Source organism: Grammomys surdaster, unplaced genomic scaffold (genome assembly GCF_004785775.1).
Source record: "Grammomys surdaster isolate TR1022 unplaced genomic scaffold, NIH_TR_1.0 958, whole genome shotgun sequence".
NCBI lineage: Eukaryota > Metazoa > Chordata > Mammalia > Rodentia > Muridae > Grammomys > Grammomys surdaster.
The window spans coordinates 13,432,951-13,449,436 of NW_021605377.1; the positions used below are offsets into that span (position 1 = coordinate 13,432,951).

General features: G+C 34.2%; 1 protein-coding gene across 2 annotated transcripts in view; it reads right to left on the minus strand.

Annotated features, from left to right (window-relative positions):
* Lrriq1 (leucine rich repeats and IQ motif containing 1) overlaps window positions 1-16,486 on the minus strand; it is a 184,683-nt gene that overhangs the window by 74,926 nt on the left and 93,271 nt on the right. The window contains exons 23-24 of one of the 2 annotated variants that reach the window (XM_028783108.1): window positions 9,210-9,311; window positions 9,116-9,120 (exon numbers count right to left, since the gene is read on the minus strand). In XM_028783108.1, the coding sequence (XP_028638941.1) occupies window positions 9,116-9,120; window positions 9,210-9,311 (107 nt within the window). The remainder of the gene's footprint in view (window positions 1-9,115; window positions 9,121-9,209; window positions 9,312-16,486) is intronic. The other variant, XM_028783107.1, reaches the window with a different exon arrangement.

A 16,486-nucleotide genomic window follows, 5' to 3' on the forward strand; every position in this document is an offset into this window, starting at 1 on the left:
TCATTTTTAATTCCTTGCATATAAATGTTTTTCACTTATACCTAGTCTAAAAATAATGAAGATTTTTGTTTTCTTGGGTCGTTAAAGTTTATCATGAGAATTACAGTATTTATAAGGATAAAAACACTTGGAACAATGCATTATACAAACTGTAAATGACAGTAAAAATAATGAGAGTATTAAATATTTATTATATTATAGTATGTTACAGTCAAAACATTCAGAATATGATGGACATGCAGTGAGGAATGGCTTAAGGATGTCTGCCTAAATGATTGATTTTTGAGAGAACAAAAGGAAGGTAAGTGAAAGGATCTTCTGATATTGTCATAAAACAGACATGTTAATCAAGGGAATGAAATTGAAGACTCAGATTAAATCTACACACCTATGGACACCTGATTTTTGATATAGCCAGAAACATACAATGGAAGAAAAGAAACCATTTTCAACAAGTGGTGCTGGTCTAACTAGATGTCTGCATGTAGAAAACCACAAAAAGATTCATATCTAGTACTCTGCACAAAACTCAAGTCCAAATGGATCCAAGACTTTTTCTGATAGAAGAGAAAATGGGGGATAGTCTTGAACTCATTGGTACAGGAGACAAGTTCCTGAACAGAAAACCAATAGCACAGGCACTAAGATCAACAATTAACAAATGGGACCTCTTGAAACTGAAAAACGTATGTAAAACAAAGGACACCATCAATAGGACAAATAGCCCTACAGAACGGGAAAAACGTGCAGGTGGGGAATTGAGGGTGGATCTGGGGGAGAGGGGAGACACATGGGGCAGGGCAGCCTGAGGGGAGAGGGGGGAGGAGAAACTGCAGTTGAGACATAATATATGAGAGAAGAATAAAGAATAAGAAGAAGCTAAGTGAAAGGGTTTTCCTGAGTTGTGCAAAGACAACCATCCATTATGACAACAGAAGCTACAAGTTTAAAGACATGAACATTTTTAACCTCATCGTTATTTGAAATTATTTAGAGTCAGGGTCTGTTTGCTTTTACTTATTCAGAAAATCATTTATTGATGATTTCCCTTTTTATGGTTCTATTTTCTCAACATGCATATTTAAAATAAAGTAAGTTAAAGACATGTTTCGTATTGTCATTCAGTGTTCCATGTGAACATTTTTCTTGTCCTTTATACTCATCAGAAGCCAGGTCAAATCCAGTAAGTGGCATACATTTCTTTATGGCTCTGTGGCCTAGGGCCCTACAAATAACATCAGGGGATATAGAGATGATATAAGATATTCACAATGTGGTACGATTGTAATAATTCAAATTATAGTAATTGTAGGAAACCAAGCTACTGAAAAAAATACTCCACATTTCATAAATCTTCCTATCCTTGTCTATTCTGATCATTAATGTGTTTTTCTCTGTAGAAATAAGATTGCAGGCATCTTTTAGCAGGATACTTTTAGGTTTTCTTTTCTGGCACATTCCCTGTGGCTAAATGCTAGTCAATCTAAATGTTAGTAAATCTCTGTTAACTCTTAATACATAAACACTGCACACCACTAGCAAGTATTATATATACAGCTATAGAAATACAAGACCTACCCTAAAACAGTCTGGATAATGTGATTTTGTGCTCCAACCTGTCATTAAAGTAGAGAAAGCAGGAGAAAATGCTTGTAATCATAAAGCAAAAAATACCACAAAAGAAGACGGTTTGATTACAATGCTCTGAAGTAAAAATTATAGAAATTAAAGTTTCTCAAAAGTCTTCATTACTTGAAAATTTAATACAAAATATTTAAGTGTTTATGACATATAGGAACATATGGTATCTGTAAATCCTCTATTTTACAAGAAGACAAATAGGATTCATGTTTGTGATGACAGCACCATACTAGGATTTAAGAAAACTTGACTTTAAAATCAAGTAAAATTGTTCCAGGGAATAAAGACCTGAGGTTTAAAATTATCTTCCTGAGAAAGTTGTCAGGCTAGACCCCCTTTTTTCTGGCTTCATTTTTACCCTCTGGGTAATCCCAGAATTCTAAATTTGCTTTAGGTTTAGAGGCAGCCAATTTAGAAGTTCAGTAGATGAGAGTAAGCAAGTAATTTCATTTATGGATAAATATAAATGATCATGAATGAATTAAAAATACACTATTCACTTTGGGGCTGTGTGTGATGGTTGCTAAGTACCTGAAAATGAACGGATGTGAAGTCAAATATTTCCATTGATTATCATGAAATCAGAGTCAAGTAGTTTGGTTTTCAATAATGTAAAATTATCCTAATTTTAATACTATTAGCTAACTACAGCATAAACATCAAATACTAGTTCCTATGACAACAGAAATCTACTTCCCCATTTATATTGATTCCAACAAGTATACAGGAATTAAAAATGAATTTACCGTCAGTTTCCTAGAGATCTTTATTATCTATTATTAGTCTTTATATTTCCCTCAGTTTTTTTATCATTTCAAGTTACCCTGAAATCTTGTTCTTCAAATTTTACATTATGTTTTGATTTCTCTAGCTTTGGTTTCATGAAGAATTTAGGTCCCCTTTTAAGGATTTTAATTCCTATACATGTATGACTCTATATATTTAACTTTGGACAAGTCAATTATCAAACTCTTAGATTCACTGGTTCCCCATTTCTAAGATGTAGACAGTTATAATACATGTATCTCTTAAAGAAATTAGCCTTATAGTGCTTAGTAAGAAATGCAAGTCTTAAACAATAAAAAAATCATTAACTTAAACTTAATTAATGCTGTCAATAATTACAGTTTTGACAACTTAGTACGTAAGTATATTGGATATTTGTGTACTTTACAAACAGTATCTAGGGTCATAGTGTCAGTATTTACCAAACGGTGTATAATTATTCACCAATTTTACGAATGTAATTACTGACTCAGTAGTAAAGAATATCTTAAAAGGGAGACTGTAGTTTAGCTCCCAGAAGTGATGCTGAGTGTCTCATAAGTGCCTCTAACAACATCTCCAGGATACAATACTTTATCCTGAATTCATCAGGCACCTGCATTTATTTAAACACACACACACACACACACACACACACACACAATTTTAAAAACAACAAAAATATACCTTAATTAAAGTAGAACTAATTATACACAGTAAAAATTAACACAATAGTAAATTAACATAAGTTTGCCCCCTGAAAACCACAGAGCTAGTATTAAAGTTTAGATTCAAACCACTACGAAAAAAATCATATTTATCTCTGTGATGGATGAATGTTTGACAGATAAAACATAAAAATATATCACAACATATTAACAAAAATGAAGGATATTTAATCTCAATAGAGAAAATTTGAAACCATTTTCTTTAAGCTAATAGAATTAAAATGACTGCTCTGACTATAGTGCACTAGTAATTCTAAATAAAGAAATTAGGCAAGAAAAAGATGTAAAAAGCATTCTATGGAACTGACCCTAGGTGAGATTCCTACCAGCAAGGGATATAGTCTGAAGTGGCTACTGCTTGTAGCCAGGCAGGACTTCCAGTGGAAGGAAGGGGCCATCAATCCACCCATAAACCTTCAACCCAAAATTTGTATTGTTTACAAGATGCACAGGGATAAAAATGGAAAAGAGACTAAGGGAATAGCCAAAGAATGACTGCCCCAACTTGAAACTCATCCCATGGGAGAGAGCCAACCTCTGGCACTTGTAATAATATTCTTCTATGCTTGCAGACAGGAGTCTAGCACAACTGTATCCTGAGAGACTTCATCCAGTAGTAAGTAGAAATAGATGAAGAGAACCACAGCCAAACATCAGGCAGAGCTTAAGGAGTCTTTGGAAGTCTTGGGGATAGGACTTAGGAAGCCAGAAGGGTCAAGAACACTACAAGAAGACCTACAGAGTCAACTCACCTGGGCCATGGGGACTCACAGAGACTGAACCAAAAGAACCAAACCAACCAAAGAACATCCAAAAACGAAATCAGCAATTTATTTACAAAGCAACAACAATAAAAATCTTTCTATACAAATTTAGTTACAGAAATTAAAAAGAACTCTCTATTGAAGAGTATCAAACATGAGAAACACAGCCAACTGAAGAGAAGTTTAGACAATGGAAAGATATTTCAAGCTAAGAGGCTATAAGTTATTTTTTGCTAACATCTTCATACAAAACTTTTGGACAGATTCAGCATAATTGTTTCAAAATTCCAAGGTTATTTTTGCACAGAAATATAATAAAATTATTAAATTTGCACAAAAACACAAAGGAGCCAAAGCTATCATGAGCTTAGAGAATGAAGCTTAAGGCATCAAATTCCCAGATTTCAAAACTTATTAAAAAGTAATTGTCATCAATACATCAGAATGCTGGCATGAAGAAAGAAACACAAGACAATGAAATGGGACAAAAACCTCAGAAATAAACCCACCCATTTTTGATTAGTGTCATTTTTGTATATGAGTACCAGGAATACACAAGGAGTGGATAATGTTTACAATAAATTGAAACTAGACCACTACAAGAAAACAGGGAGAGAATTCTAAGACATGATTTAATGACAGAACTTTAAAATATCTATCTATCTATCTATCTATCTATATATCTATCTATCTATCTCTATCTATCTATCTATCTATCTATCTATCTATCTATCTATCTATCTATCATCTATCCATCTATGCATCTAAACACTATTCATCCACTTATCCACCTCTCTCTCTCTCTCTCTCTCTCTCTCTCTCTCTCTCTCTCTCGATATCTTTATATCATTTGTCTATTATCCTAACTAAGCATATGTATCTTCTATCATTTACTTATTATTCTTACTATCAAATTATCATCTATATATATCTAAAAATATGACATACAAATGACAGAGATGTAAATGAGAAAATGATCAGAATCACTAACATAAGGAAAATGAAAACAAGGATGAAGTGTCTACAAACACAGAAGATAAAAAGCTGTCATGTGGAAAAAATGGAACAAATATACATGGCTAGAGGGATATAAATTAGTACAAGCTATTGTTTAAAACACTATGGAAATACCTCAGGGAACTAAAAGTAGAAATACTATTTGATCTATAAATCTTACTACTTGGCAATTATCCAAAGGAAATGAAGACAGTATGTTAGAGATATCTGCAAAGTTGTACTATTGATGAAAGTGCATTATTCATAGCCACCAAGATATGTAAATAACTGCAGTGCATATTACAACCTGAATGGATAAAAATTATGGCATACATACAAAAATCAATATTGTTCAGTTAGATGGGTTGAAAGGAATCCCATTATTTGTGACAACATGAATGAATTTGAAGGAAATCAGTGTAAGTAAAATAATATAGTATAAACAAGATAAGGGAAGCATCTTGTGGTACCAATGTAGAGTCTAGTAATGTTGAATTTATGGTCATAGTAGAATCACAGTTATAAGAAATTAAGGTATTGAGGGTGAAGGAAATAATAAGCTGATGATCAAAGGCTACCAAGACAAGAAAAGTGGGCGATGAGATCCACTACCCATCAAAGCCACCATAGAAAGTAGTGATGCAGTATCTGCTTCATAATCTTTAAGGGTATAAATGTTTCAGTATAAAAATTATAGATTGGAGGATTAATAATATACATTTTAATTAACTGCATTTAACCATGTCACATTGTGTACATATACAAAATAACATTGTTTTCATAATTTTATAAAATGATTTATCAATGAATATAATATTAAAAAGAATAAAATAACTTACAATAGGGAATATCAAGAATAGTAGTGACACAACTATCTATATGCCATTTTTTAATAATTGAACCTGAAAATGTCCTTTGTAAATAAGTATAAAGAATTGCATTCTATAAATATTTAAATATAATTGATTTGATTAGCTGCGCTTACATAAATTAACTAAAGGATATGGTTGAAACAGCTGTTTTTTTAAAAAAGATTTAAACTGTCTTAGATAAATTGTGGCATATATACTTAAAACATGAAAACACTATTTCCTCTTAGGTCAGCTATAAACATTGAAGAGTGATTTCAGGATTCTTACTAGTTCATGTACAAGGAAACAAAGCAAAATGTGTCTTCAGATTTTCAAGGCAAGATTAGATATTAAGCGCAAGTGAGAATTATCTGTGGTAATAGAGGTAGGCTAAATAGAACCTAACAATTAATTGAGCAAACAAACAAATCGTAATGAATCTATATAGTCTGTTCTATGCAGTCTGTAGACTTTCAGTCCTATAGGAAGTAACAAATGATATCTGACACACTGCCTACACTTTTGGTTACCTTGGATACAGATGTCAAAGCTTATCCTCCATTAGGCTTAAGGTAAACATGTATTTTACATTTCATGTACATATCAAACTATATAAACAGGTAATTTATAAAACATGGGCTGATAAATGCTAAGATTTTTAACCTTGTACTATTTAATATCATTTATTCCATATCCAATATTCCACAGGTATAACAGTAATTTTCATTTGAATATCTTCATTTATCTATTGACATCTAGAAAAGAGGCCATAGTAATAATCAAAGCATTTAATATAATTTACAATACGCATGACATTTTACATGGTCATGACTGTAAAATTGAAAAAGAATGTTTTTCTATAACTCATGCCGTGTTACTAGAAAATAAATTAGAATTATAGAATCGATACTCAAATAATACTATGATCTAATTTGAAGAAAATCAAAAAATCATAAGACAGTGCTGGCGTACCATAGTTCTGAGATATTATTCCACATGGAGTTACTTAATCTGACCTATAGCAAATTTAATTTTGATTTCTCTCATTGGAGAGGGGCTCAAATTCCCATTATTAATTTTATTTCATTTTTTCTACAGCGAAAATAAGTTCTAATGTTCTAAAATGAAGAGGTAATGCTGGTTATGTAACACTAAAATTAATTGAATTATAGTTTTATACTATATATTATAAACAATATATAACTATATATATAAACAATATACTATTCTGTTTTATAACACAGTATACTCTGTAACAAATAAGCTTTATCTCAATAGACTCAATTTAAGAATGCAGCCATGACTGGGTAGCTGCAGTTAGCCTGTTAAATTTTGTCCTCTGCATTACTGAACATACATTTAGGGGCAGGTTGAGTACAGAGCAGCACTTAAGACAATCTGGGGTTCACTGCAAAAACAAGCATTTGATCTTTGACTCTTCTTAACCAAGTAAGACAAATGTTAATATATTAACTATAAATTGTATTTCATGTAGAACGATTGTTGTCAAGCCGATTCCTTAAAATCAAAAGCCTTAATATATCTACAATAGCTATTATCCACTAGTTAGGAAATCTGTATGTACATAATATTCACTGAAAATACTGAAGGAAGTTCAAAATATTTTGGATTGCAAAAAAAACATAAAAAAAACCACCAAAACAAACACATTTCACATGGGAGGGAAAAATAAAACCCTAAAACCAATATCAAAAACAACTTTGCTGATTAAACTTATATGTAAACACTCAGCGCTCTTTCAAACATCCCGTCTCCATTATGAACATTTCCTTGCCTATTTTTATATTGGTTCATAGTTTGAAAAACATGCTGTTCACATATAATATGATAGTTAGGAATGCACTAGAAAATTTTTGGATAGAGCTTTTCTTTCTAAATATCCAAGTTATCTAAATTAAATGTCTCTTTCTTCTAAATATTTCTCTTCTATAGTAAGGGTGTTTCTGTTTAACAGAGAAAGGTTATGCAGTTGATACTAATCTCATCACAAATTGGTACTATTTGCTTCTAAAAACTGAACTATAAAGTTAACATTATAACAAGAAAAAATGTTTGAAAGTTCAGGTTTATTTTTTCTTAGGAAATATAATTTGACTCTATTAAAATATTCCTTGACATTTGAAGTTTTTATATTTTTAATTTTAGGAATATAGATGTTTTTGCTAGCATGTGTGTCTGTGTATCACATGTGTGTGTGGTGCTTGAGGAGGACAGAAGAGGGTTTTGAATATCCTAGGCCTGGAGTCACAGGTAGTTGTAAGTGTACAAGCAGATGCTGGGACTTGAATCCAGGGCAGCCACTACGCTTAACTGCTGATTTATCCCTCCAGTACCAATATTGAGTTCATATCCTTAATTGGCACAAGTTGAAGTTGTCTTAGCATGAAAAAATTGTAAATATTAAAACAAAAAAATAGATACACATACCATATACATATACACTTGCTACAATCTATGCATGCAATAAACTCAAGGAACTGCCACACATGCTTTATGTGTCTAAGTATATGTTTTTTGTTAAAAACTTTCAAGAAAACTCCAGATGTCATGTCTTCTGACATATCATTTTAATATGTATATGTCATAATAATGTAGTCACTTCCAAATCATATTGAAATGCAAATCATAACAATGAACACCTTGTACATCAGGGTATAAATGATGTATCTGTTTTAAGATTTTTTTACAATAAAGATACAGAAGACAATAGTTACTTTCCATTCAAAGATATATGCCTTTTGCCCTTGTTATACATGATTATTGGAAAGTACTGGTAGAGTAAACAGTAAAAATGTTAGTCCTAAAAACAGGTATGAAACTGGTAAGTCACTTTGTGGTTCTGTTTAATAATACAAGTCTATCAGTTTTCTGAATGCTGAAATCAGAAATGTAACCTGTCATCGAAAAGACGAAAGCCTTCAGTTCCGAAAATAACAGAGGCAGCATTCACTATTGACTATATAGGATGCATATGTTGACTACATTGTCTTCCCTGTTAATCAACAGATTTGTGTAGTTTGAGGGAATGTATTTTAAATAATAGAGAATAATTTGTATTATTTAATGAAATTTGAACATACTAACTATATTAGGATATCATTTTAGCATGTGATAAATCTCATTTTTGGAGCTAATATAATTTGCGCAAGTAAAATTTTTGTCTTAATATTAAAACAACTGATGATGTAATATTATGGGCTTATTTATACAAAAAAATAAATGGCATTTAAAATCTAGACAACACAAACGAAAAAATATATTAATGTATTACCATTGTAAATAGAGTTTTTAGTTTGATGAATATATTTAATTCTTATTCAAAGATAGTTAGCATATATATCTTTCATATGTGTGCTGTAGGCCTTATGACTGAAAACATTTTAATAACACTTTTTTTTATCCTTACAGACTTTTGTCTTTCTGTGTCTTTCATTAAACCTTACCTTCAAAGTAATCATCTCTTCTGAACTGTGTCTTCTTTGATGACTTTGTAACAGAAACTTTATTTTTGTTTTTCTTGAATAATGCTAGTCGCACAGAAGGTTCTAGGGGAAAAAATAAAAAGATCACTTCTGGGTTATTCCTTCTCTAACACAACCATATATATTCTTTATGCTGTTACGACATACATCTATACTGCATTATGAACACCCTGTGGTGCTCTGTGAAACAGCTGATGCCTACTTAAATTTGGTAATATAAATAATCTTAATCAGAAGATCAAATTTCTGGCTCTTTTTTAGCATAATGACAGAAATATTAATAATACTGTGAAAAATGGGATGTATATACATCTTCCAGGTGGCACTTTCTTATTTGAGAGTCATGTTATTTATTGGAAGATGATAGAGTCAATATATCCTCACTAAACTACACAGGGAGCACTTATGAGAGATGGAAGCATGACAGCAAGAAAACAGGTAATAGAAAAAAACAGTTTTACATGCAAAGTGGTATTTCCTCTTTTGTCCTAATTAATTTATGTAACAAAGAATTTATATGAATTCTTCCTGTATTTTAAGGTTAGAAGTAATATAAGTCTAGCATATTACAAGGTGAGTCATTGTGAATATAGGGCCATGTAATTTTTTATTAATAAAAAAATGGTTTTATGGAATGTGAAAATAGGATTTTGTGTTGCATTATTTAGAGATTTTGCTTAAAGACTGAGAAGGGAGTGATGTAAGCACCGGAAGATGAAACACATTTTTTTGACTATCTTATATTATTTGTAAATAATATAGACTATAATATCTAGTATAATAGAATTAAATATATCAAAGAGAAAAGACAAGATTTTAAACATCATAAATATCAAAGCACATTAATCGTTTAATGCTAAAGTAGTACGTTTCTGATGGTACATTGAGAGGAGCAAGAACAACATCTACGGAAGGTGCTCTGTGAGGAGTAGTCTGGTAAAACACAGTAGTCTGCCAGCAGTAACAGAGCCCCAGTGAGGCGCGTTTGTTTGTTTATAAACACTATATTGATATTATCAATCAATGTTTGGCTCCTTTTTGGGGTATCTATACCTTAAGGTATTATGATCATCGGGAGGTTTTTTGCCTATCATTTTTTTTTACAAAAATTCACAAGGAATTAACAATAGTAAATGTGTAGACATGCCATAGCACATGTTGCAAAAGCCACTCACATATCTATTGATATCTCAAAAGATGTATAAGGCAATTTGAAAAGGTTTAATTCCACAAGTGTATATTACAGACTCAGTTTTGATTCACTACATTAATGCCATTCTTCTCACACAAAATATCATAAAATGTAGTTGTTATATATTTTTTAATGATAGTCTCATACAGCCTATGGGGATTGCAAACATTTTAGATACCCTTTAACATCAACCTACTTCCCTCTACCTTCTGTGGTGATTTCAATCATGCACAAATATGACCAATCTTGTGAACTGATGGTGGCTGGACCCAGGGTTTCTTGAGAGTAATCCAAAGATTCCTCATGTAGAACAACTGTGTTAGCTACTTTTATATTGTTATAATAAGACACCAAGACCAAAAGCAACTTAAGAAAGACAAGGTTTATTTCAGCTTATGCTTTCTGAAAGATAAGAGTTCATTAGTGCAGAGTAGTCATGGCCACAAACAGCAGCCATGGTCACAGGAGCAGGTGCTGGGAGCTCACACCTTGAACCAAAAGCAGAGAGAGCAAACTGAAAAAGCAGGATTTTAAAACCTTCTCTCTGACATGAATTCTCTACCTCCTAACCCTCCTCAAACAGGGTAACCAACTGGGGAGTAAGTGTTTAAATGCCTGAGATTATGGGGGACACTTCTACTTCAAACTACTATAGGCAACACCCTGGCCATAAGCAAAATGCTCAGAATATCCAAGGATAAAACTCACAGACCATATGACACTCAAGAAGAAGGAAGACCAAAGTGTGGATGCTTCAGTCCTCCTTGGAAGGGGAAACAAAATAATCACAGGAGGTAGAGGAAGGGAGGGACCTGGGAGAGAGAGGAGGGAGAGGGAAATGGGGGGAAGGATCAGGTGTGGGAGGAGACAGGGTAGGGAAGTATAGAGGGTCTGGAATTTGAATGGAGATGCATAGCAGTGGGGGATGAGGAACCAGGGGTAGCCACTAGAAAGTCACAAATGCCAGGGAAGCAAAAGGTTCTAAGGACCTTAAAGGGATGACATTAGCTAAAATATCCAACATAGGGAAGATAAAACCTGTACAGACCATATCCAGTGGTTATGCATAGCCTCACTTGAAGGATGATGTGACCCACCCATCTCAAAATATTAACTTAGAATTGCTATTGTCTAAAGGAAATGCAGGACAGAGTGGAGCAGAGATTGAAGGAAAGGCCATCCAGAGACTGCCCTACCTAGGGATCCATTCCATCTGCAGACACCCAACCCCGACACTATTGCTGATGTCAAGAAGCGCTTGCTGACAGGAGCCTGATATAGCTGATCCCTGAGAGGCTCTTCCAGAGCCTGACCAATACAGACGTGAATGCTTGCAGCCAACCATCTGACTGAGCATTGGGACCTCAATGGAAGAGTTAGGAGAAGGGCTAAAAGACCTGAAGGGGTTTGCAACCTCTTAGGAAAAACAACAATATCAACCAACCAGAATCCCAGAGCTCCCAGGGACTAAATCACCAACCAAAATGTACATATAGAGGGATCCATGGCTCCAACAGCATATGTAGCAGAGGATTGCCTTATCCGGCATCAATGGGAGGGGAGGCCTTTGGTCCTGTGGTGGCTTGATGACCCAGGGTAGGGGAATGCTAGGGCAGTGAAGTCTGAGTAGGTAGGTTGGTGGGGGAGCACCTTCATAGAATCAGGGGAAAGGGAGGGTAGGATGGGGGTTTGTGGAGGGGAAACTGGGAAGGGGGTAACATTTGAAATGTAAATAAATAAAATAACCAATAAAAACTATTGAAAGCTAAAAAAGAAATTAATAAATTCAACTTCAATTATTTTCACAGGTGTTTACAATTCCTAACACTGTTTGAAAGATCAAAGTCTCTTCTGTTGACCTAAGGCAATCTTTTTTTATTATTATTGTTATTGGATATTTTAGTTATTTACATTTCAAATGTTATCTTCTTTCCCAGTTTTCCCTCTGCAAATCCCCTATCCTATCCCCCTCCCAATGCTTCTATGAGGGTGTTCCCTTACCCACCCATCCACTCCCACCTCACCACCCTGGCATTCCCCTACACTGGGGCATTGTGCCTTCAGAGGACTAAGGACCTCTCCTCCCAGAGATGCCAGATAAGGCAATACTCTGCTACATGTGCAACTAGAGTCATAGGTCCATTCATGTGTACTCTTTGGTTGATGGGTGGTTTAGTCGCTGGAAGCTCTGGGAGCAGGGGTCTGGTTGGTTGATATTGTTGTTCTTCCTATGAGGTTGCAAAGACTCAAGGCAATCTCTTAATTGCAATGTTTTGTAAAATAATAATGCAACTACATACTTCCATCATACAATGACACAGAAATATATGTGCGTGAATACATACACATGCATATATACACGTACTCATACACATACATTTATACATACATATTTATATAATATATATATATATTATATATATATAACCATTCCAAAAAGGAGGAATGGAGACACAGCAAAGTAATACTAGACATAATGACTGGATCACAGAAAGGCAAACACCAAATCCTATATCTTCATGTCTGATGTCCAGTACTTTCATTTCACAGGGCTAGGTGGGGCTTTCCCTGCAGCTTTGCCTCCTGTAACATGCATCTGTCTCTGGATTGCTCTAGTCCCTATATACAGCCCTTCTTGGTAGATATTTCACAGCCAACATCTCAGAGCATCCAGTGAAGTCTAGGATTCACTCCAACACATTCACACAATGGTCTTGTTTCCTTTCATGGTTTCACACTCCTTTGTCATGTTCTTAGCATGAGGCCATGGGGGGAAAATCCAGACTCGCTTGCATCCATCATCTCTCTAAGACCAGTGCCACATGAAAATCACTGCTCAGTTTGGCTTAGGATGGACCCTGGCCTCTTGCACCACATTAGCACCGATATTTGTTAGCATATACAAATACTAATTTAAATTTAACTTTCCAAATATAAATCTGCAATTTGCTAAAGACCCACAAAGCCATACATATATAATTTTCTATGTTTATTCATAACTTGAATGTTGAATCGGGGGCCAGATATGCTAGGGGATTCTGGGAATTTAATGGGGAACAGGTAGAGAGACTCAACTGCTTTACAATTGTATTATTGTTTTTGGAAACACAACAGAGTAGTGTTTGACAGAAATTCTTATTATTTCTAGAAGTTTTTGAGGTAAATAACATAAATCTTAAGTAAATCTCATTCTGCTGAGGTTTTTTTCAAAACCTCATTGATCATTCTTGATCCTTCACGTTTAAAAAATTTCATTAGCTATATTATTATTTTGGAAGCTCCTTTCTCACAAATCATGATGTCCTTAAAATGCATAAAAATGAGTGCGTTAAAATATTCTGCATTCCTTATTTCTAGGATATGATTTAATAATACAAAAACGGCTTAAGCCATTTTTATTGAAAATAAAGCCAGCAAAGAGCTACTGAACAAGAATCATATACTTGATACTTTCTGGAATTAAAAGTGCTGATGAATCATTTTTATCCTTCTGTGTCACCATTCCTTCAGAAATATTAACTTGTTTTTCACCTTTTTTTTATTTACAAAAGCTTAAATTCAACATGTATAGCTTCAATACATACAGAGGAACATCTATTATATCTGCATTCTACACTTTCTATTCTTATATTTTGCCAGTTTTTATGCACCCAAACCCTTCCACTTAGAGTTTCTAAGAAGTGCTAGGCATCAAAACCAGCCACCCACTCCCTTTCCCCAGCCGGCTCATCTAGTCTTACTTCTAAATAGGCTCACTACCCTCAGGTTATTGACCCTGCATGTTTTCAATAGACTTGGGCCTCTCGCCTTACATATGGTGTTCTTCATGGCAGCCCTGAATCATAAACTTCCCTCAGTGTCTGATAACTCCAATTCTGGTCACCGAATTCTGAAATCTCTTTTGTGTGGAGGGCAGCAGACCAGACAGACAGACAATACACAAAACAGGACTAGTCACTACTGTTTCTAGCTGATGTCAATCACACAAGGGGAAATTACTTACTAGGTAAGACAACAACCCAGATCCAAACATTGACTAAGTAAACCATGATAACGCCACAAAATTTTAGACTTCCTGTCAAGACTGTTAAGCAAGTCCTTCCCCTCCTTCCCCTTCTTCCTTCTTCAGCTTCTCTTTATCTTTTTCTACACAGATAACATTTTGTAACAAAGAAGTAAGATGAAACAAACCAGGCCTGCTTCGGAGGTCTGTAATCTCAGCCAAGCAGGACACTGGGTCCTGCTGCCCTTTAAAGCAGATGGCCTGATTTATACCAGCAGATTTCATCAGGACTGGGCTTCCCTAACGGCTGTCCACAGGCTTTGCTCCTACTGCTGCTCCTCAACTGTGCTTTGTGATAAATCAGCTTCTTCAGCAGTTTTTTCCCTCTCTTGGCAATTTAGGCCATCGTCCAGTACGGTCTCCAATTGGTAGGTTTTCTGCCCCTGCCGTGTTTTCATTTTCACATTAAATAAATATTTTTGAATCATATTCCTTGAATAAAAACCGTATATAAAGCATACGAACAGGAAATCTGAAGTGCTCTCTCCTGTCTGCCACGACCAGTATTTAAAGCTCCAATACTCAATGTGTATGATATGCTTTCTTGAGGATCACAGCTTTGTTAGAATCCAGGATCTTGTGGACCCCATTTAATTAACACATGCTGGCTCTGATGCCCATCCTGACTCTCTCAGCCAACAGAACTAGTGAATCTTACAGCACTTTTGTGGACAATGCTGCCCTCTGATGGCTTCAAATTTTCACACTGGCAAACTTTCTGTATAAGGTATGTTCAGTATCTCCATTAATATTTAAACTCTCCGAGTAAACATTTTCAGGTTTAGCAGAATGTAGATATTTAAGTAAATATTTAAATATTGTTTTAGAACATTAGTGGCTACATATTTAAACCATAGTCATTTTCAAGTAAATTCATGACACACTACCAGTTGAATTATGAAAACTGGAAAGGCAACAACTGTTTGATTAAATTTTAATCTATAAAAGAAATCCCATCACAATCTGAGTAAATTATCATTAAATAATTTACTCCGAGATGAAAATAGTGTAAGTGCCATGAACTTAATAGAAGATAAATAAAATAAAATATAAAGTTCTCTTTGGTTTTCTTCTTTTTTCTTCCCTTTTTTTCACCTTCTCTTATTCCAACTGATTTGGTTACTGTCAGGAGGGTACAGAGGAAAGGAATGAGAATCATGAAAGGCTCATCATTAAATTCTGTATTTAGGCATTCAGGTTTTAAAGTCAAATTGATTTTGTGTCTTTAATATATTGATGTTTTTATTTTTTAAAAAAGCAACAAACACGTGATAAAGAGATTTAAAATTGCCCTCCGTGGTAGGAAGTCTATTGGGATTTTGCAGTCAGCAGATGATCTCCACTTTAAAAGTCAGAATTGTCACCTATGACTTTGTCTAACACTTTATGCTTATTCTGCACTGCCAAAAGATGAAGTAAAAATGGAGTTACATGCTTCACTGTGGGTGTTCCCTTTTCATTTTTGACCCTATCATGCCCCCTTGTGACTGATAAAAAGAAGCATTTTATGTCTAATTATATCTAGGTGTGACCACAAATTCAAAACAAGTGAAGCAGCAAGAAAGAAAAAGATACAACTGTGTCAATATTGGCTGGTGAATCCTTTGCTGAAATATATTTAATATGCTGATTAGTCAAAGTTTCCTTAAATAAGGTTTTGATGATAACGGCAGGAAGAAAGACATTCCTGGTGGCAAAACCATATAAACATTTTACTGACATAAACTATTTCTCAGTTCTTACCATGGCAGGCAACTGCAAACATGGTGTTATTTCTTTTTAAAGAAAACCTAGCAGAAATAGGTGTGGAAACTTGACTGGATCAGTCCTCAACCTATTTTGCCTTTGAACTTGGCTCAGGAGTTCCATATATTTTTGTATTATTCTTAAAACAGCTCCTTTTAAAATTCATGAAGAAGGATAGAAAACCAAACCGAAAGAATAAAGAAGTTTATTGAACAACCTTATGTATTGTTTTGTATT